The sequence below is a fragment of the Phoenix dactylifera genome, chromosome 2 (genome assembly GCF_009389715.1).
Source record: "Phoenix dactylifera cultivar Barhee BC4 chromosome 2, palm_55x_up_171113_PBpolish2nd_filt_p, whole genome shotgun sequence".
Taxonomy (NCBI): domain Eukaryota; kingdom Viridiplantae; phylum Streptophyta; class Magnoliopsida; order Arecales; family Arecaceae; genus Phoenix; species Phoenix dactylifera.
In genome coordinates this window covers 19,292,426-19,315,527 of record NC_052393.1, presented here as the reverse complement: position 1 = coordinate 19,315,527, position 23,102 = coordinate 19,292,426, and the positions used below count along the sequence as shown (strand labels likewise).

Genomic DNA, 23,102 nt, shown 5'->3' with positions numbered 1-23,102 from the left:
AGACCAAAATGATGGGATTTGGACATGATTGCTCAATGCGTTGCTCACTCTAGTAGGACTTTACACCGTGAAACCTGAAAAATTATCCAATTTTAAAAGGAAGAGCATCTCAATTGAGCATGATACCAACATACCATAATTCCTAGAAGTCTGGTGATTCAGCTTCTCAATATGGACAATCTTACTTTAGACCCTAATTTGTTCTCATCGTAGTAGTCAAAATTGTCTACAAAGAGTTAGGTAATTCTTTTGGATCACTAGGAATGTATGATGATGGAGGGCAAATGAGAATAAGGAGGGAATTGGAGGAGAAGAAGAGCAGGGCAGAGCGGAGAGTCTTAAAGGAGTTTGGTGAGAGCAAGGGCAAGCTGGTAAGACCTAGCCGTTATTTTGCCCCTTTTTTGGAAAAATTAGTTGTTTTCACAGTCAGCCATTCTCTTTTATTCTCATTTGTTTATGAAATTCCTATAGGAAGATCCTTTTTGCTTAAAATCAAGTATTATTGATGTGGTTGAAGGCAGGTATGGTATGATTGAATCTAACTACAGCTTCTAATGTTTTTCTGATGGTAATTCTCCAGCATCTCCACCAAGAATTTTTTAGCATACCGAGTGTCGATACGCCACTCATACCAGATACTGATACCGAATTAGTACAGTACGGTATGCCTCATACTGTTCGGTTCGGGCTAGTAAGGCATACCATCTTCTCCACCCTTGCAACCACTATTCTAATCTATATCCTCATCTCTTTAAAAACCTCATTGTATATTTATTTATTGGCTTCTTTCTTCCAAATATAGGATCCATGGTGGAATCCTGCAGTCGAGGAGCAAGCGATCATGAGGATCCATCGGATTGGACAGAAACAACAGGTTCAAGTGAGGAGGTTCATCGTTAAGGTATGAACTATGTTCAATCTGTTCAAATTAGTAATTGGATTCCATTAAGAATTCATTGTGTTTATTGTCTCAGGATACGGTTGAGGAGCGGATGCAGCAGGTGCAGGCAAGAAAGCAAAGGATGGTTGCTGAAGCCCTCACAGCATTCATTGAGATGGGAGTTAGCCATTTACTTTGGGCATGTTTGGTTCATACTAAGTATTCAAACTCCAGACTTATTAGAGATTCACCATCTGGAAGAGAAATTCTCTCTCCTATTCAGTCATTTCAGCAACTTACAGAAAAGTGAACTTAATATGATGTCTAATTAAAAGTCGAACACAAGTTGCTTACAAACTGTTTAGTATTTCTTCTGAATTCATCTTGGCTGCTGTATTGCCTTCAAGAATAAAAGCTCTAGTCTGGGCTGATAAGGCCGGAGTTCAATTTTTTCATCATAGTTTTTCTATTTTTCTTTCAAGCGTATCGAGAAAAAAGGAAAAAAAAAGCCACAAAGGAGAGGCCAAGCTTGAAGGGCTCCATTGCGAAGATGGTGAGGTCCCCTTCTTTGTAGATTTAGATTTAAGTCATTGAGAGCAGAGGACGAGGGGTTGGAAGGTAGAGCGTACGGAGAAAAACTGTAGACGAAAGTAGCTCTTGCGTAGCTTTGCTTTTTTTTTTACTTTTTTTTTCCCTTGGTCCCACCGCGGAGGAGCCCGATGGTTGGCTAGCTTTCAAGATGCTTCCTCCCCGACACCACCGCTTCAGTGAGCCTTGATCTGGGCAGGCCAGAAACAGGAATCCCTTCCCTTCCACGCTTTCCTTCAATTTCCTCAAATCTCGTATCTAGGGCACCCCCTCCTCTCGACCGCTGCCTCTCATCCAGGTCTGTCCTCTCTCCCTCTCTCCCCCCCACCCCGTCCACACCCACACTTTGCTTCCGCCAACGCCGCTCCATCTGGAGCCTGCGCGCAAGTTGTTCGACAAAATTCCCCATCCAAACACCTTCGTCTGGAACGCCAACCTCTGCACTCGTGGGGCTTCCACCGCGCACCAATTGTCCGAAGCCTTCATCTCTTCCACCACATGTATCACTCCTTGCCCCACTACCTCACCTGGACCTTCACTTCACGCACTGCCCTCAAAGCAGGCGTTTCTCTGTCCGTGCTCAGTACCGGGAAAGCAGTCCCTGGCCTTGTGGTCGAGACCCACTGTGCCAACTCCGATATGTTTGTGGGTGGGCGGAACTCATCTAGATGTATCCAAGATTTCCTTGTTATTGATTCTATTTGCAGCCTACCAAAAGAAAAGAGAGTATAATTGCAATAATTACAATTGCACTTGTTTGAACAAGCAAGTTTCAATTGCATGCAACTAGTTGTTGTAATTCCACTTGTATGCGTCTTGTATTACAGTGTCTCCAATTGCAAGGAACCAAAGGGCCCCTAATTTAAAAGAAACAAAGAGGAAAAAGAAGGATCCGCTGCATCTATGAGTTTCTCCTGCGGTTTATCCTTCTTTTTCCTGGGATTCACTTGTTCGCTTTTGTTCAATTCATCGTATTCCTGTTGACTGTTAGTATTCTGCAGGTAATGCAAGACATGGAGCAATGGATGCATAAGATTGAACAATGGATGCATAATATTGAACAATGGGTTCGTCAGCAGCCAGTAGAGCAGTTCTATGCTGCTCTTGCTGTTCTCATTGTGACTTTTGCTTTCTTTGCCGTCCGTAAGTACAATCAACCCTAAGCTCACTGTTTTGATCATCTTTAGTCCCCCCCCCCCCCCCCCCCCCCCCCCCCCCCCGAACCTGGTAACTGGTTGGAAAACTGGGTATATTGGAAGACAATCTTTGGCTGATTTTGTATATCGTCTGCTAACAAAATGAGTTCAAGCTGGCTTAGGGTCATTTCCAACACTATCTCTTGAATTAAGCTTGAATATCTGTAATTGTTTAGCAAGTTAATTTATCCTGAAATGATCTCAGTATGTCAAAATTGGACTCTCGTACTAGGGCAAGAAACCACTAGGTCTGGCAGTTGCATATGCTGAGCATGCAAAATTTTACTGACAGAATGATGAATATTTGGACAAGTAATATTAACCAAGCCACAAGTAGTAAAATCAGGTGGAATTGCAGGAGTTGATGATGCTGAAGTTTTTCTTTAGAAATTATTGTCAGAGTCCATCGCAGACGAGATCCTGCTTCAGACTTTTTGTAGCTTGTTGCTTAGTTAGATGACATTATAACAAATTCGGGAATAAATGTTCCCTTCTGGTAGAAGTCACAAGTCATCCTTCACATACAAGAGATGGAGGATCAAAAAGACCAAAAGGTAGTCATCCTTGAGGTTGAGGTGGTATAAGAAAAGGAACCCTGTTTAAGAAGGTTGATAGTGATTCTCAGGCCTTTTCAGATAGAAGAGTAGTAGTACTGAAGATGTCTAATCATAAGATTCATTGATGTTAGATAACTATGATGAGCTACTTGATTTTCTTTGATAAGCTACAAAAGTTAATTGTTTCATTGAACTAATCTTGTGACAATACTTTAACATGGAGAAAACCTTAAGGGCTGAAGAACAATCATGGGAAGCTAGGACTGTCCAGCATACAATGATGCGTTAAGGCTTGTCAAAAGCCAGTGTTTGAGTCTTTATTTTTTTAACTTGTTCAGGGCAATCCAAGCAATAATAATTCCAAAAGGAAAAGTTAATGTAAACAAAGTGAGGTAGGTGGTTAAAATTATGATATCATCTGTATTTGAGTTTCAAGAAATGTTCTTTATGCAAAAAAGGTGTTTGGTAGCAAAAAGACTTACAAATCAGCACTGAGATTTACAACAGTTTGGTTCCATTAATGAGTCATTCATATCCTTTATACAATCTAGTTATCCCAGAACCACTTGTTTAAACATTCTGGGCCTGCTTTATTTGAAGGAGGTTAAACTTTCTCCATGCTCATCTTAATTAGCTTTTAGTTAACTACCTTTTAGGTTTCTTTAAATACTGAAAGATGTTTCAGATTACTAAGATGTTTCAATTTTCAACCTTGGTATGAGTTCTATCTAAACCTATTAAAATTATCTTTTCCACAGTTTATGCTCGACTAGTGTATGTTCTAGCCTGACTAAATCCTGCCTAAATTTCAATTACAACTACTTTATAATCCACAATTCACATGTTTTTTAGCCCTCAGTTTCCAATGGTCTTTTCTGACTTCAAGACTAAATATTATCAAGTGAACTTTGACACATAAGGTTTAGGTTATATATAGTCATGAATTCATGATAGAATGCAGGGTCAACATCAATAATAAAAGAGCGTTTTTGAATTAATGAAGAAAATAAAAGAAACGTAGATTGCAAGTCATGCTTCTTAAGGTCTGCTGCAAATGGTTCTTAACTCTTGAGAAAGAAGAAACCTAAGTTTTCTAAAGGTCTGAAGGAAGTGAAGGGTGAAAGAGCCTTGTTAGAGTATCGAAACACGGCGGATCTTCCCCTACATTTCATTGTAGAAATAATTGGTGTTACTGAATATTGAATCTTTTCTAATCTTGCATTTTTTTTGTTTTAATATCACAGTCCGATTATTGAAGCCTGCCAAGTCTAATACCATAGTGCTTGCTGGATTAAGTGGCAGTGGAAAAACAGTTCTCTTTTACCAGGTACTGCTCTCTATCCTCTGTCGCTCTCTCTCTTGGTGGGGGTCGGTGGAGGGAGTGTATGCTATAGTGAAGCTGGAATTGTGTAGAAGGTATATATGTTCCATCTATTGTCATACTTTGATGAATGAAAATAAAGAACAAATTAGAGGATACATAAGCCATCGATAAGATCTCTCTCTCTCTCCCCCCCCTCCCCCCTGCAATGAAAGTGATTCTTAGTACTGAATTCTATAATTTCATGCATTATGCTGAGCAAATATACATTTGAAGAAGATTACTGATGATAAATTTTGAATTACCACAAAACATGGAATAACAGAATTATAAATTTAGTGGCTCAATGTGCACTTCTATCTTGGTAATCTATAAAACTTCATAAACAATCACGAGACGAAGGAAAGACCTGGTATATGCTCGTCTAATGCTCCCTAGGTTCATGCCAAATTTTAGGATTGATTGAAGATGGATTTCTCATAAAGTTTAGGTGTAAACATTATTCATTGTCTCGAATTTACATAAAAGCAAGGTTCAAACTATCGAGGTACATGGACAAACTAACCAGGGTAGGTACAATATGCACCAAAATTGAGGATTATGCCAATAAAGGGTGTCAATGGACATGCACGGATATGGCTGATATGCCCTTAGAATAGCCTTCTTTTGGTTATTTTTTGGATTTACATAATTTTTGGGTATAGATTTTGAGGTTCAGGAACCCCCAAATCTTCAATTTTGATTCCTGATTCATCCTTTAATGTATGAATCCCATGATCAAACGGCATTTAATCCTAATTTGACAAAAATTCCTTTGATCTCTTTCAATTAAACATAAACTTTCACTCAGATTTTTGAAGAAATAAGGAAAAAAGAGAGGAGGGAGAAGATTAGCTAGCTAGGGTGATTTTCTAGCCCCAAAAATCAAAGACCAAGCTTTGTTCTTGCAGGCCAATCTCCCTAGGCAGTTTTACCTTCACCCTCACTTTGTTCCCACCATCATATTGTGGAGAATGATTGCAAAATAGGCTGTTTTAGTCATCTTGAGTGGCACCTGATGAAATCGCTGAGGTTTGTTTGAGTGGTTTGGATGTAGTTCAGACGTATTTGCCTAAACTGATAACCCTTTGTATCACCAAGCAGTTAGTACAGTACATATTGATAGGCACATGTCGTATCTATCAGTGTTCCTCCTTTAAAAGTAATCAAATAAAAAGAATTTTACTTGAAGTTAGTTAAGTCACCAAACTCAAACAAAAGTTACATTTGCTAAGAGTTTGCAGCTACGAAATTTTGCATGAACCATAGAAGCAAGTAAAATCTCCTTAATCGATACATGCCCAAAAGAGGCTAATGGAGGTTTTGTAAACTGGAGTTAAAGAAAATATGAAAATAAGATGGAACCGAGAAGGTTACAACAAAAATATGGGGAAGGCTCATAACTAAATAGCATGGGTACGAGTACTAGAAACTGTGGTAAACATAGAAAACAGGGAGTTGAATAGAAGGAAATGGATGAGCAAGGAGAACAAGGAGAAAGGGCAATTTTAGGAATATTGGATTCTGGCCTATATTTTAGCTGGTAGAAACTGAAACATTATGATGGAAATTGGTATGTTTTGTTAGTTTTTGGATAAAGCTAGATGAAACTCACGTATTCTATTGGCCATGTTAACCTAAAGAATTCACAAGAAATGAAAAAAAAAGATACATTTTAGCGTGATTATTAATTTGTGAGAATTTAATCCATTTTGCTTGTCTTATAATTGAGAAGTCACTTATCATATTTTGCATAACAGGGAAGCAGACATGTGGATATGCATAGTCAAGGATCTTTAATAAACAATAATATGTAGCTCATAATATAGATCTCTAAATTATAAAACAATTGAACTTAAGGGTCGTCGATTTAATATCTTGGTCATCAACACCACCTTTAAGTATGACAAAAGTCAATTTTTATCTATGAATTAGGCGGTTTCTGTGCCCATATGTTTCATATTAATGTCTGCAGAGGAGTTGGGGGTAGAATCAGACAGATGAATTCTTAGAATAGATGACTAATATGGATTGGCATTAAGTCGAGGGCAAGATACCATCTAATTGTACTTGAGCCTTTTAGACCCTTTCCCCACTGCAATAATGGCAATGTTATTCTACATAATCACCAAGACAGTGGTAATAAATTCTCCCTTTATTATTCTCATGAGTGAAAGTTTATCTTTTACTCTTATATGTTGCTTCTGATTTATAAGTTTTGAGCAATTAATCTTGACAACACAATGAACATTAATATGAGTAATGTTATTGATTGTAGTAGTAATGGTAATGGTCCATGCTCTGGCCGGGCCACCCCTTTCCCAGTCTTGACAGGTAGCATTTTGCTTGAGCTTCACATTGGGCTTAAGCTCAGAAGCTCTTACAAGGGTAAGACCCATGCTTTCACCTGAGCTCGGGTTATGGCTAAATGGGCTAAGAATCCAACAGGTAGACATGCGTGGACCGGTTGGGTCGCCATATAGTACTCAAACAGTTATAGTTTTATGTTTAGCTTGGAAGCCTTCTCAATGGAGGTGGTGAAGTTGTCAGGATGCCCACTTGGGGCTTCTGGTGGTGGCGACTATGACAGAAGGTCAATTTGGTGATAGGTGGAAGAGAAGAGCTTTGATGTCATTGAAGAGGAAAATGAGGGTGAGGACTGCTGCCATGAATAAGGTCTATAGGAGGAAAGAGAGGAGTCGAGTGTCACCCTTGGGCTTTGATGATGATGGGGAAAAGGGGTGCATCATATGGGAGTAGGAGTAGTAACCAAACAGGTGCACCTTGGCAGTGGGTTGGGGATGCTCTAGAACTGGAGTGGCTGATGGTAGCTCTCCTTATCATCATTAAGATCAAAGAGGAGGAACAAGAGCTCAAAGAAGCCTGAGGTGCTTTTGTGATTGGAGAATTGGGAAAGGGAGTTAGGTTTTGTTTTAGATAATTAACTAAAGCTAAATTAATCTGGCCATCCAGAAGTTGTTGATATATTGCTAGGATTCATTGTAATAGTAATTATCTAAATGTTGATAACTTGGTCTTTGGCTCAGTTCAAGGTTGCTTGAACCCGGCTCAAAACTCATTTGGGCCTCAAGTTTTAAGCCAGGAGATGACCAAACATGCAAAATTTAAGCCCAAAGCCTGACCCAAAGCTAGCATGGACTAATGAGCATTGGGCCATCCCATGCCCATTTCCAGCTCTAAACTCTTGTCATTCCCATTATAAGCACCACCAATATCATGTGTACCATCTGCATGATCCTTATTGTCATCGTTGGAGCTGTCAACTTCTTTTAGAATACTGGCTTTCTAATGATTTTCTTTTGATAACTGGTAGCTTGACTATTGCTCCCTACCGGCTTCTCTGAAATCAAGTTTGATTACTCCAAAAAAAATTCAATGAAGTTTTACTTCCCTAAAGGAAAGGAAGTCAATGTTATTTATTAATAAGAAAACAAAACCTAGAAATATGAGCTTAGTTTCAATTTTTAGTTCATATTGGATCATTGAGTTTGAATTTTTGTTTTTAAATTAATAAAAAATGCTCGAGAAAGGAGTTCAGGGAAGTTTTTGAAGGAAAATTAAGATTGGTATGTCCCATTTTCTAATGTAATTGGCATAAAACCAATGTCATGCTGTAATTCTGTTGTTTTCTTCCCAGCTGTGCTAATAAAGCTTGAGAATGGTGCATACTGCATACTATATCATCTGAAGAAAATATACTTCAGCACTTCCATTGCAGATGTATAACTGTGTTGTATACAAATCATGTCACTTTGTTGAGGGAATGAAATATGATAACATGTTTTTGTATCCTAAATTTAATTTTATCATCTTCACCTCTTTGGTTTGGTTTGTCTTAACAAAAATGGATGATCAGATCTACAATTTTATCCTTCAATCTACATTCTGACTACCTTGTTGTCTGTATGTTAGCTCCGTGATGGCTCTTCACAACAAGGTACCATTACATCAATGGAACCGAATGAGGGTACTTTTATGCTGCATTCTGAAATGGAAAAGGTAGCAATCTAACCAATTCTATATTCATAATAAAGCCATAATATAAATATACTTCTGCTTTATATTTGTTTAACCAAAAAATGAAGTGAGACCAATATACTTGTTATATATAATGCTGATTCCACTCCCATCTCCTGTGTGTAGAAGGGCAAACTGAAACCCATCAATTTGGTTGATGTTCCTGGGCATTCACGGCTTAGACCCAAACTTGATGAATTCTTGCCTCATGCAGCTGGTCTCATTTTCGTTGTGGATGCTTTAGATTTCTTACCAAACTGTCGAGCAGCTGCTGAGTAATTCACTAACCTTTCCGCTGATACATTGTTATTTATTCCATCTTATTTAAGCAGATAGCTATATGCATCTTAAACTGATGTTGGTAATAATAATCATAAGTCCTGCTATAGAAGTGCTATACTTCTAGTGGGTGACGTAAGGGTTCTTCGATAGCCTGCATTTAATCTTTATGTGCTCATGGCCGTTGGGCTAGTTTAAGAACTACTTATCATGGGATTCTTCCGTCTATAACTAACTTAATAATTACTTTCTCATGTATTGTTGTTTTTGGTAAGGTATCTGTATGATATTCTGACTAAAGCAAGCATCGTGAAGAGGAAAGTCCCCATTTTGATTTTATGCAACAAGACAGATAAAGTGACGGCACACTCCAAGGAATTCATCAGGAAACAATTAGAGAAGGAAATGTAAGATCCTAAATTTTCCTCATTTGTTAGAAGCTATATCATTTAACACATTTTTACAAAGTGCATTATGTTTGAGAAAAGTCTATGCAGTTAATATGGAAAGCATTTTATGATGCAACAATGATTTTTTTAGAGGTATCTTTCTAACTTTGTGGTGTTTGCTAAGATTAAAGAGAAAAATTGGTGTTTTTTTATAGATATTTCTGGTAGTAGGTTTTATTTTGTCCCCCTGCCTCAACATTGAAATTTAATGAAAAATTGCAGCGCAAGCTAAAGAAAAGATGAGATGCATGAAATTTGAACAGCACCTGGAGTAAAGGTATAATGGAGCTGAATGATGGAGCCTGGTTTGGTCAAGCTTGAATTAAAATTATTTATGAAGATATTTATGAATGTCTTAGTTGGTATGCACATGTATTACCGAGCAATGCTAACCACAAAAAACATGCATTGTCCCAACTTTTGGTCAATGCTGTGAGTTCTTTGCACTTCTCGTTTTCAAAACACTGCACTATTCTATTAATGTGTGCTTTTCACAAACCTTTCCTTGCTGTATTCATAGTAACTCTTCTGCCAAATATTTTAAATTCAATAACATTTGTAAACCAAACACCTGAAAGTTTTAAAACTCTCGCTAGTTTATATGGTTAAAAATTTCAAAATACATGAAACAACTTGTTATGGTTTGACAATTAGTACAGGGAAGAATCTTTTACTTATTTCCATAATGAAAACTTTATTTAAAAAAGGAGCTTCAAGAGGTAGAGGATGAGGAGGAAGAGAAGGATTTCACTGAACTGCTTGGAAGGAGAAAAGAGTAAGATAAAGGATCGAACAGATTTATTCAGGGGCTTATGATGCCATCTTTTTTATATCAGAATTAGGGTATTATGGTTGTTCATCCTCTTGCTTCCATAATGACTAGCTTACGATGTTTGACTGGACCTTCCTGTGATAATGTTTTTTCATGTTAATAACTGCTCTCTTAGTTGGAGACTTTAAGATGTTTCTAGCACGTTTGACCTAGTCTTGAAAGTCAGTAAGTAATCATTGTTCTACTTAATTCAAACATTACCCTTGCTTTCATGCACCCACTCATTTCATTGGCTCTAGCAGTATTATGTTATCATTTATCATACTTTCTTCCATGGGAAGTCCTTGTATAAACTATTCATTTCCCCAGAAGTTGCTTCTTCTCCCCATAACATGCTCTGTGGAGAATTATTGAGGGGGAAATAAGTGTGCTAACCAGTCATGATAGATCATCGCCGTCCATCATGTGTGAATGGTTGTGCTACCCTTGGTTCATTAAGTGATGGCCCTCCCTACAGATCAGGCAAGGTCACACCTTGATTGAGGGGCCTTGACTCATGAGTCATGTTACTGGGTATCAGAGGGAGAAGTAATGCCTTACTGACTCATTTAATCTTTGGGCTTGCAAAGCTATTTGCTGAAAGAATGCAGTGTGATGCAAACATAAAAAGATGCGAGCTAATTTAACAAGCATGTTAAACAGACATCAGTGATTGCTGAATGCTGGAGAGGATCACTACACGGCTGACAGAAAACATGATACCGCCACCTACCATGAAGGGGTTCCCCTTTTTTCCTTTATCGATGATATAAGCTGTCTGATTTTCCACTTCTCCTTGGTGATAACAGGACCCTCTGTTTGTATACTTAATTATGTTCGTGCTAAATGTTTAGGCTTTTTTTCCTGGTTAGCAATTCTCTCTGAATATTGTCATGCATCAAGGTAGCTACCACATCTTAGCAGAATGTGTTTTTCAAATAGCTTTTTATGTCTCCAAACAAATGGATGCTAGAATATTCCTGTACTATGATTCAATAGAGTTAAACATTCTGGCTTCATTATTTTGCAGAGACAAGCTTCGTACGTCAAGAAATGCCCTATCCACTGCTGATATTGCCAACGAACATACGCTTGGGGTGCCTGGAGAGCCATTTGCCTTCTCCCAGTGCCGAAACAAGGTGACAATAACAGATGCATCTGGTTTGACTGGTGAGGTCTCTCAGGTGGAGCAGTTCATCAGAGAGCAAGTGAAGCCCTAGCGTTTGGTTTTTTAGCCTTCTTTTTTTTGAACTTGCAGAATTGATGGTTTAAAGAAAAATAAAAATGTTTAGCTGGTTTCATGATGATTGTTGATTGCAGACTCTTGCCTTCTCAGTGTCACATTTGATTATTGTTCAGACTGCTTGTCTCCCCATTCGATTTGCTATAACTAGTTTTGATGGCTTATTATTCAGAAAACAAAGAGAAAGGACAGGGAGAACATGCTGTATGCTGACATAATTCAGAAACCATTCAAGCTGTTCGGTGAGCGCTGCTGCTTGTGATTTATGGGGATTAGGTTTTGCCTTATATTAACAAAGTAACAGATACGGGTAACTTCCTATTTGCTTCAGTACCTTGCACCGCAGATCCGAAAGTTGTATTTTTTTGGGTGCATGCACGCCTGATCCATATTATCATTTATCTTAAAATCATTCACAGGATAGATAGAACTATATAATCTAACTTGGTATAGGTCGATTTAGTTGTCCATTTGTCTCAAAGACCTAGGGCTTATTCGTCAATTGAAAAGAAAGATGCACGTACCAAACTACTCATTGCAGTATCACCAAGGTGGAAAACCACATTGACAACGCACGTATATTATATAGACATATTTGCGCACAGACCAGGAAAAAGGAAAGGGCATGGTTCTCTTCTGCATCAAAAAGCACCTTTGCTCTATTTCGGCCATCTGATTTTACAATTCACCGGCTTACCTTCCATTAGACAAGGGAAAAGCATCAGTATCATTCCATTGGCCGTCGATTTTTATCTTACGCTGAGCCTTTTCTATATGTGTACTGGCAACAGCATCAGCAAGGGAAGAGCATCAGCCTATGGAAAGATCCCAGGCTTCATGATACCACTCGCCAACACTCCTTTCTAACTTTGTTTCAGATGGCAAGAAAAAAAAAATCTCTCTATCGCTACCTCCACATGGATTACCTCCACATGGATTAAAGAGCCCGTTCCTAGTGATGACTTGTATTCGGCACATGAGCAAAGAACACAAGAATCTAGTCTTCGACCACAAAAGCTCTTGCCAACCGCACTGGGACTAGATCACGAGACACCATTTCAGATCTTTCTATATTTTATTTGGCACGAGGAAAGAACAACAAAGGCTTAGGCCTTCTTTGGGGAAGCTTTTAGAGGGCCAAAAAGTACTTTCTAGCCCTTCAAAAGTACTTGTAGATAAAAAATGGTGTTTGGTAAAATTTTCGAAAAGCTGCTTTAGCTTTTACGGAAAGCTGAAAATAGCTTTTGGGGAGAAGTTCCAATTTTGAGCTTTCCGAAAACTTTGTTTTCAGCTTTGTCGGGAAGCTGTTTTTTGGACCAAAATACCTCATTTAAATCTCACTTTTTCCCCCCCAAAATCCTCATCCCATCTCTTCTTCTCTCACCCATCCCCTCCCTCTCCCTCTCTATCTTCTTCTTCCTCTCAACACCGCCGCCTCTGTTCCTTCTTCCTCTTCTTTTCTTTTTCTTTTTTTTTTTTGTTTTGGGAGCTCGTGGCCGCCCACGGTGGTAGCCACCATGTCGGCCACCACCCATGGCCAGCGACCCCTCTATATTTCAATAAAATAAAATAATAAATAAATAAATAAATAAATAAAAAGAAAAATAATGAGTGAGTGGCAAATAATCTGATCTAAATAAATAAATAAAAATATTAGTAATTATTTAATCAATTTTATCACCTAGCTAGAAAATTTGTTAGGGAGATAAATGGTCACTAGAATGATGAAAAATTAATTTACACTAATAATTATAATATTTTATATATTTATTATTGTATTATACTATAAATATAATATTATATTACATTATATCATAATACATTGATATGTTATGTTAAATAATTTAATATTATATTAAATTATTATTCTATAATACATAATGTTATAATACTATATTATAATAATATTATATTACATTACATTAATATTATAAATTTATGTATTAATATATATTATATTTTATTATACTCTGTTGTATAATACTGGTAATGTCCTTTATGGTCATTTTGTCACACAAAAGTACTTTCTCAGTTTGTTTACCAAATATATGTTAAAGTGTCACAGCACTTTAGAAATGTAGTTACCAAACAGCAAACAACTTTTTATAAATGCTCTGCTTCAGACAGCTCAACTTCCAACAACCCTACTTTCAAAATTCCTACTACTAATAACTCTCTCAAAGGCTTTAGTAATAGGGGTGCGGTGTTAAGAAACCGCCGTCCTTTGCTTTCACTACCGCGAGTCAAACCGACGGCGGCCAGCGGGACCGACTTTAACCGCCGCCGCACGGTCTTCTCACCTCGCACGCCGCTTCCGTGCAATCTTTTTCTTCTTCTTTTCTTTTTTTCTTTTTCGGGCATGCCGGATGAATCAATTAATCTTCCTCGCGATCTTCCGTGTCCGACGGTCATGCGTTGCCGCATGGAAGCCCCTTTCGTCGACGGCACGTCGGTGTTTTTAACGGAGACTGACGTCATTTACCGGTCAAAAACCGGAGGTAGTTCATTGAGAGAGAGCGCGGTTTCTCCAGGGATAAACCTGCGGGGATTTCATCATAAACGGAGACTAAGAACAAAGAGAAGCAACTTCCCATTTAATTGTAAAGATAAGAATTTTATAGATCCATCTGCGTTTTTGCCATGGAAAAATCAATGTCTTAAAGAAAGTATTTTGATTAGTTTGTTTAATCTAACGAAAAAAGAGCCCTAATTTCCTTTCTACTCTCTATTCATCACATATCCTCAAGGAGTTCCTTATTAATCATGTCATGAAGCAAAGTAGTTTAGCAAAGTAAAGTCAGGCCTTTTTGAACATAAGACTTGCTGCTTATAGAGGAACATAGGGCTCGTTTGGTTCACGAGAAGTATTTTTCCTCTTAGAAATATGATTCCTGGAAAGCAAATTCCTAGGAAGAGGATACCTAGACAAGTACTTTTGGCATATTTGGTTGACCATGGAAAAGTGACAAATTTTCAAAGTGCTTATGTTTGGTTGACCATCCACTTTTTTGGGAAAGTTATGTATAATTTCTATTATACTCTTAATAAAAATTAGCTTTTTAATGTCTTTTTAATTTTTCTTTAATGCTGAAGAAACTTTTTGGAAAAAAATAAAAATGGAGTGATTTCCGCCTCATGGAAAAATAACTTTTCCATGCTTCTCATGAAAAAGACTTTTCCATGCTTCTCATGGAAAAGACTTTTCCATGAAATATAGAAATCATATTCTCATGGAAATATAACTTTTCCGTCTCTCTCCTTTGAAAACTCCAACCAAACAAGAAGCATCTTATTACTTTTTCGTTGACCACACTTTCTCTCCTTCTTTTCCCGCGAACCAAACGAGCCCTACAGAGTGAAGGTAAGGTTGGTTATTCCTTTATAATCAAGTCATGAAATAAATTAGTTTAGCAAAATAAGGTTGGGCCTTTCGAATAAAAGACTTAGAGGTTTTAAGGGAATGCACTACTAGATTATCTGAAAAGAATCTTGGTGGCTAAGATCTTTCTTTAATTCAAGATTTCCAGTGGTACTTTTATTTGCATAACCTGATCAGTACACTCATGCTCTTTGCCATTGCACTCTCTATCTTTTGCTCTCTCTTACAACAATTTTTGTAACAATACTCTTACAACAAAAAATGAGTTAAGATTTATCAAAAAAATACATGAGCTCGTATAAAGATGCTTAATCAAAGATGAAGAAAGGTCGTCATGTTTTATCAACCAGAGTATGATTTGCTTATTGGCATGAGTTAGAGCTTGGGCTGGGAAGAAATCTCATTCAACTAAAAAAAAATAACTCTATTGTTAGAATCAAAATTTTAATATTAAATATTAAATAAAACTTTTGAAAAAAAGCTACACACGCACCCCCCACAAAAGCAATTTGTTTTTGAATTTATTCAACCATTGTGTGCCCACCTTCATATTAATGCATACGTGTATTTTAATCTATACATGCATATTGGTAATGAATGCTCGCATCTTTTAATCTACCTTTATGACTATACGGATAGATATAATGATCTAAAAAATAAAATAAAATTGTACCTTTTTGAAAAAAAATATTATTTTTTTCTACAAATTCGAAACTAAGCAAAATTTTTCTGGTTTATTGGATCATGTTTCTTATTTTCCCCTTTCCCTTGAGGCCATTCCACTTCTTTTGTCATTCTTCCACCCTTGTGGAATGCTTTAATGCTTTCTATGCTGCTTCACACTACACCCATGATTAAAATTAAACAAATCCAGTCAACGGTACCGATTCAATCATTGAATCTCAGATCCGTTACCAAAGGCAACATCAGTTTTGATTAACAAATTTTTTTTGTGTACTTATCCCCGCAGCTCCCTTTGGAACACCCTTAACTCGACCTCGCTCCCATGTGCTGCACCACCACATTTTTTTCTCTTGAATTTTTTATTTTAAGCTAAGCATCCTTAAGAAGTCGCATTGCAGCATGTCATGTGCCAACCTTGATGAGTCCATGGAAACCAACAGAGAGATCTCATCTTGAGCTACAAAACCACTCCACCTAAATTCAACATACACAAAATCTAATATCTTCATCAAAATCCGGTGACTCTATTGCCAACTAATCATAATTTATTCTATTAACACGTATGCTAGCAAAGAGGGCGGCCTCCTAGCAGACCGTTTATATATATATATATATATATACAACGGCGACGCACACTACACGAGCGTGAGTGCACCCAGTCCTATCTGACAAGAGAAGCTGACGAAAAGAGGAAGAGACAGTCTCGATGCTATCCTATAGAAAAAAAGCAACCCAATCGACAGTGCTATTCGCTTCCTAAAAAACATGACTTTGACTGACCCAGAAAGTGTCAAGCCCTTCGGAAAACCTGCAAATGTTTCAAAACAGTAAGTGCCGATCGTTTTTACTATACCGGGTCTAAATCTATCTAATTACCATGACTGAGTCAGCTTTCAAATAGATACTATCCGCGCCGGCCTTTATCCTTTTTCTTTCACTAAATATCGTATTGGAACCATTTCTTTTAAGTTATAATATAACAGAACTATTAGCAACTGAAATTATCGAGTCAGTCAATAATTCTGGCTGCGAGCAGTCGTATCACACATGGTCCAAAAACTGGCACATGTAACGCATGGCCCTACCACCATCCAAGGAATCGCACCCACTAGGCCGTTCGGTCATTCACCCAACACTGACAATAACGAACAACTTCACAGTGCAAATCACACCCAATGGGTGGATTGAATCGTCTGTCTCAATCGCACACATACCGTCAAATCGACCGTTGGCTTTTTCCAAATAAGATGATGGTTAGTTGAAAAATTGGACCTCCAATAACTTTGTGGCATACTGTAAAATAAAATAGTTTTATATCATCATTCCATCTTTCAATCATGGCCATCTCTTTCCTACTCTCCTCACCCTTCTTCTAGTTGTCGGCCATGACAAAACACTGCCCAATGGCAAAATCTACTTATAATCAAGTTGGCATATTTGCGAGAATCATGATGCTCGCACCAATCCTCAAAAACTATTCAGAAAAATTTTGCTGGGAGAGTTTTGAGGATGCTTCTTTTTTTTTTTACCCTCAGTGAAGCTCTACTATTTTCTTAATCAAGCTCGATGGTCACCGAAGAGAGTTTTAATATCTCTGCTCACAAAATTATTCAACATCTCCTTTTTTTTTTTTCCTTTCCTTTAATAAACTAAGGAGAAGGAGAAAGTGTGAGTGTGTGACAGATGAAAATGACAAGTGGAGCAGGTTGCGTCCACTCGTCTCACGCCTTCCACACTTATTCCTCCCCCCACCCTTCCGTTGCCTTCTCTTATCCTCCCCTTCTCTGAATACTTGTATTAAAATTCCCCTCCCCCTATCCCCCCCTTCTCCTCCCCAATATTTGATTCCTCTCCATTCTTATTCCCAGTATATATGTCGAAGGAGGAGGAGCCGAGGAAGGGGGGGGCGCGCGGTAAGTTGTGCAGGCAGAGGAGCCGGCTCCAGATGCACGCGCCGAGCTCGATCCAGGTGGGCCCCGCGCCGGCGAGCGTGGCGGAGTGGAAGGTGGCGATCCCGCTCCTCTCGCCGCTGGACATCTCGACGATCCCCGTGACCGCGGAGGCCGAGGCGCCTTCGCCCCCGGAAGAGGAGGGCCGGTCGCCGGACGGAGAAAAGAAGGAGGAGACGAGCCGCCGGTGGACGGCGTGGCAGCACCCCGCGGCCCCGTTCTACTACGAGCCGGTGCCCGGAAACGAGCCAGCCTTCGTCGTGCCCCACTGCACGTGACGTCTCCTACTGGGCGTTGCAACGTAGGGAGAGCTAAACACTATAACTTTTTGTGCAGTTGGGATTTTTCTCCTCCTTTTCTAATTTCTTTCTTTCTTTCTTTCTTTCTTTTCTTATTTTAGAGGTCAGTTTTCTCATGAAACTAAACTGTAATTATCAATGCTATTGTTGGAATTAATTATTACATTATTGAAAGTGAGGTAGAATTTTCTCGAGAGGAGTTTGTCACGAGAGTAATCGAGTAGAGGAATTGTTGGCTGCCGGTCGCACGTCCACGGGAAAGTAAACCAACCGGTGGAGTAGTCGGCAGGGGAAGCTGCAATTTTGAGCATTGTTTTTTTTTTATGTGGGCAGAGGGCTGAGGCTTTGTTTCTGACTGGTCTTTAGTTTTTTAAAGACAGCCATTGTATCTATAATATAATATTACTATAACTAAATTAGCTTTGGCTGTTTAGGTTCACAAGCCTCTAGATCAAGGGTGGTGGGAGGGACATCAAAGATGCTTACCAACTCCTTTTTTTTTTTTTCTGAAGGAAGATGCTTTCCAACATCATGACATCAGCCCGCATCTTCTCTTTCTCTCTCTCTCAACAAGGTGGTAAAAAAAAAAAAAAAAAAGCATATTCTCCTCAAGATTTCGAATCATAGCATCTCAATTTATTTATTTATTTTTTGGTACAATGCCACCCACACACTTCCAGCGTGAACACAGCCAACAGAGTCAGAAAAAAAAAAAAAAAAGGTATAAAGGTGGAGCAGCAGCCATTATATTGCAACACGTAGCTGTGATTGAGAAAGACAGGCCATTTTTAATCCATATTGCAGCCGAAAAAAATCCCAACGCATATCCCAAGTGAATTGAAATTATTTTTAGGTAGGTGTTGGATAGAGAAGATGTAGAATAAAAAGTAAGAATTAGCCTTTTTTATTTAACCAATAAAAAAAAAAAAAAAGACAAGCTATGTGAGACAGGCGCTACCATGTGGTTTCATTAGATCCATCAAATTGTGATCATTGTTTGTAAATATGACATTTTTTGTATAAGGCAAAAGGTAGTTGCAATTTTTAACTTATATATGTGTATATAATTATTTAGTTATAAAATTATTTAAGAAAAACATGGGTGCCTTTATAAAATTATTTACATATATTCTTTTTTGGTATGCTATTTATTTATTTTGAACAACCTGTTTTTGTATGTTAGAGAACTACTATATATGGACATATCGTTCTTGTAATTATATAGATTTTTCCGTACCATACTGCCCGCTGGTACTTAAGTTAGGTGTTAGTCAAAAAGCTGGCGCCTTTTCATGAAAGGGCCCATGGTTTTGCTTGGACAGCCGACGCGCACCATAGCTGGCCCAAGGCCTGTCCAGGTAAAATCATCTAATATTTTTTTATAAAAAAAGCATATTCAATAATTAAAAATACTGTGTATCAAATTTATAAATCATAAGTAATTTACCAATAAATCTATAAAAAAAACTGAGAAATTCAATTAATTCTATAAATTTCTTTTAGAGCCTAATATTTAAAAATTGCTATTTTTTATTAGAATTTCATCATAATTATTTTTAAGAATAAAAATTTCAGGTTCCGACATTCTCGTAGGGTTGGCTAAGCCGAAGTTTCGGGCATCCTGGTTTGTCTAATTAAGGTAATTTCATCTAATCATGGTTGAAGTAGGGAATAAATGGTTTGATAGAAATCGAGGATCACCAAATTTAATAATATCTGGCAAGGGCCAAGATGGATGCTGGCACGCCGCCTGACAATCATGGATCAGGACCTCCTCTATTAGGGTCGATCAAAATCATTGAGAAAAAGATCCTTCTCTAAGATCTAGCAAACCCCCGGTAGAGAAAGAATGTGCAGAGAGAAAAGTAAGAGAGAGAAATAAGAGAGAGAAGTGGGGGAAGAGAGAGAAAGAGAGAAGAAGAGAAGAGAGAGAGAGAGGAGTGGGACTCTTTCTCCTTTTTTTTTTTTTTTTTTTCCTTTCTTGGTTTCTTGACAAAATAGGGGAGCTTATGCTCGCCCCTTTCTAAAATAAAGGAGGCCTCACAGCCTAGTAGTAGCTGTGGTCGACAATGGTGTTGGCCACGATGGTATAGCCGGAGGTCCTGCAACCAGTGGTCGGTGGTCATGATTGGCGCAGAAGCAGAAAAACCAAAGAAAAATGGCTAAAAATAGGAAAATCCAAAACAACCAAATCCAGCATCCAAGGTCTAAGGATTATGGAGGATGCCAAGGAGAATTAGTTGAAAGGAGACTCCCATAAGTCAGCTTCTCTCTCCGCAAGTGCCTCTTTCTTCTTTTTTCTTTTTTTTCTTCTTATGTTCCAAGTTGATTGTTATATTTGGGCCTGCCAAATAACTAGGCCCAGCTCTCTATTAGCCCAAATAGACTGGGCTACTAGGAGCCCAAAATAAGAGATGATTATTCTTATAATGGTCAAGAACAATTCTATTGTAGGCAATGGAATAACATCACTATTGAAACCTTGTTATCAACAACCATCACCATTTTTTTCCAAAAATAAAACACATGAAGATACAAAGTATGCCAAATATTATGAAATTTTTCTTTAATGATAGAAGCTTGAGAAGAATAAATTTGTGTCCTATGATATAAAATATAACATATGTCGTTAAAATAAATCAAGAATATGATATTCAATTATCTTACAATAAAATGATTACACCATATTAATTTAATACTAAAATAAGGTGATTTTAGTATTTTACATAAAAATATTAAATATAAAAAGAAACTCCATTAAATATAATAATGTTATCATACATAATAATTTATCGTATTATACATAATACGAATGGAGCTTTAGTCAAGGGGAAGTTTTGGATTTAGCTAAAAACAAATTTGGGATAAAACCCCAGATAAGTCCGTTCCATCGTGGCCATGGAAGGAACAATTCAAAGTCATCCCAACATCAACCATGACAACTAGTCCAGCAATTCCAACCCCAAAACTTGGTCATTTGGCATATATTAACTCTAGGAAAAAAAAGTTCATTATTTAAGGTTTATCCAATTTGCACACTAGGCCAAAACTATATGATGATTTACTTAGCAGAACTAGATCGGATTAATTAACTTTCTCAGTTCTAGCTTGTGGTCATAAGTAGCACAACGTTTTTCGCCTTCAAGGATAGAAGGCCCTTAGTCTTATATGGGCCAATTGGGCTAACCCTGGCCTAACGACCATTGTATTATGCTTTGCCTTTTTGGGACCTTTTCTGCAAAACTCGAGCATGTTAGTCCGTTATCATAGTCAGGAGCAAGGCTGCAATTCGAGCAGGCTAGGTTGAGTTGAGAGGTGTAAGCATGAACCCGACCAACCTCTGTATCTCTCAACCCTAGCCAACCCAACCTAGCCTCTTGTTGAAATTTCTCAACACAATCCAATCCAACCTCATCCAAAACTATATCTAGTCTAGGTCAATAGGAATTTCAAGATAGGAAAACTTTTCCGATATTTTTGTTGAATTTTATTTATTGAATTGAGGCCACAACAATTCATCAATTTTGATGATACATTTAACATAAGTTAACATGATCAAAGTACAGCTATATAAATATATAAGCATCTAAATAAATATAAGTCATTTATTTATCTATATATCAAGTTGGATTAGGTTTGTCGGGTTAGTGTCATGTTAGGGCTGTATGTTCATTGGATTGAGCATCAACTCTAACCCAACTCTACTTAAGATGAGGTTTGGATTTTTCGGCCTAAGCCCAATGTTTATAATGCCTCAAGCTAGGTCGACCCAATGAACGGTCAGATGGGCTGGTTTGAGTTGAGCCCAACCTAAGTTGCACCTCTTACTCAGACATCCAACATTCAAACATATGCCATCAGCCAAATTGTTCCTTAAAAATTAGAAAACAAACCAATCCAATTAATCCAGGATCGAATGCTCCATCAACCATATTCAACCACATTGGCAACATTTTCTTTTTTTTTGAGTGAAAAGAAGGGGAGTACAGCACTCACATCCAACTTTTACTAAATTGTTGAAGAATATACAAAGAGAAAGAGAAGGTCATATCAACCTTTGGTCCTTGATAGCAATGCAGAAGATAGAAGATTCAGCAAAAAAGAAGATATAAGATTCACGAGCTATGTTGTGAGGATCCGTGCGAGCGTGTATTTAGTCTCACATCGATTATTCACCGAGAAGATTTTGAATACTTATACAAGACTAAAAAACTCAAAAAATACCTCCTAGCTAGTCTTTTTGGGTGACGCCTAGTTTATTTCATGCATGAACTATATTCTGCTGCCAACCAAGAGGTCTCAAAGTGCTAAAATTCCAATTCATAGATCTCCAATTCTATCGAGAGGAGACTGTAGAGTTCTTTCTGACACAGCATCTATAAACCCAGTTCGAAACACTTGCAGTTCCAGAAAGCTCTTTCTAAGTTATCGAACCAAATATTAGAGATGCCAATCTAGATCTTTTTGATATTAAACCCAGTTTTTCCTAGACTGGTCGTATCACCTTCTTCTACACGGCTTCATCCTTTTGAAGAAAATTTCAAGCCTATTTTTCCAACGAGTGGTTCAAATCCTGAAGACGTTTCACACCCAATGCACCACCTTCTTTAGATTTACAGTGTTCCATTTCACCAAAGAGTGACAACCTGCAATATCTAAATTCCTGGCCTTTCCACAAAATGCTTCTTCCCATCCGATCTATTTTATTGACCAACCATTTAGGCAGCCGAAACAGATATTATACAAGAAGGGAGAGCTGTTAGGATAACATTAATGGGCGTTAGCCTCCCTCTCCTACAGAGAGCACCTCCCCTTGTCATGCAGCTAGGAGTTCGCCAGTTTTCTCTAGCAATATCATCCAACCTCTCTTCCTTGGCTTCCTATCATGGAGTACATGAAAGGAAGGCCACCCAACTTACCATTCATTAGGTTTGACATTGGTAAAGACTTCGAGGTCTTGTTTGGATGATCGGCAGAAAAACTTTTGAGATTTGTAGGTTGGCCAAGTACAACCCGCAAAATTATATAATTGTAGGCTGGGCTAGGTCTATATTCATAAATTTTCAGGAGCAGTTCTCGAATGGGCCAGCCCAAATTCTAAAGCTACTCCATGATTTTGCTAGTTATACTAGTCCAACGTATGAATCTTATAAGATTTTTAGCCGATCATCCAAATAAGGCTTCAGAGATGCTAACGCCGATTAAAAAATACTTACAGAAATTAATCTTCAACCCAAAAGTATTTCAAAAACAAGAAGCAACATCTTAATTGGAGTAAGACTGGTTTTATCTCCAGCATATAATTCTAATGTGATGACTATGAAATTAAGGGTTCTTAGATCACTAAGGAATTGTCTTGCTCCAATAGGTCTTATAATACAGGCTCTCCC

At 37.9% G+C, this 23,102-nt stretch overlaps 1 protein-coding gene across 3 annotated transcripts; it reads left to right on the top strand.

Moving 5' to 3' along the window:
- The first annotated feature begins 1,316 nt into the window (after positions 1-1,316).
- LOC103696195 (signal recognition particle receptor subunit beta-like) lies at positions 1,317-11,545 on the top strand. Of its 3 annotated transcripts, none has more exons than XM_039123612.1 (7): positions 1,317-1,433; positions 2,470-2,611; positions 4,466-4,548; positions 8,515-8,601; positions 8,746-8,894; positions 9,174-9,305; positions 11,189-11,516. In XM_039123612.1, the coding sequence occupies exons 1-7, from the start codon at positions 1,431-1,433 to the stop codon at positions 11,376-11,378; spliced, it is 786 nt and encodes a 261-aa protein (XP_038979540.1). In that variant the 5' UTR covers positions 1,317-1,430; the 3' UTR covers positions 11,379-11,516. The 3 variants fall into 3 exon arrangements, with proteins under 3 accessions (XP_038979540.1, XP_038979541.1, XP_038979539.1); XM_039123613.1 differs by lacking the exon at positions 1,317-1,433 and adding an exon at positions 1,441-1,766 and having other exon boundaries at positions 11,189-11,545; XM_039123611.1 differs by lacking the exon at positions 1,317-1,433 and adding an exon at positions 1,794-2,113 and having other exon boundaries at positions 11,189-11,545.
- The last annotated feature ends 11,557 nt before the right edge of the window (positions 11,546-23,102 follow it).

Bases quoted from the DNA above. Each gene is read 5' to 3' on its own strand.
- LOC103696195 (XM_039123611.1), top strand. From the start codon at position 1,967: ATGTATCACTCCTTGCCCCACTACCTCACCTGGACCTTCACTTCACGC. The intron at 2,612-4,465 runs GTAAGTACAATC...TTAATATCACAG, and splicing joins TTTTGCTTTCTTTGCCGTCC to TCCGATTATTGAAGCCTGCC. The intron at 9,306-11,188 runs GTAAGATCCTAA...ATTATTTTGCAG, and splicing joins AAACAATTAGAGAAGGAAAT to AGACAAGCTTCGTACGTCAA.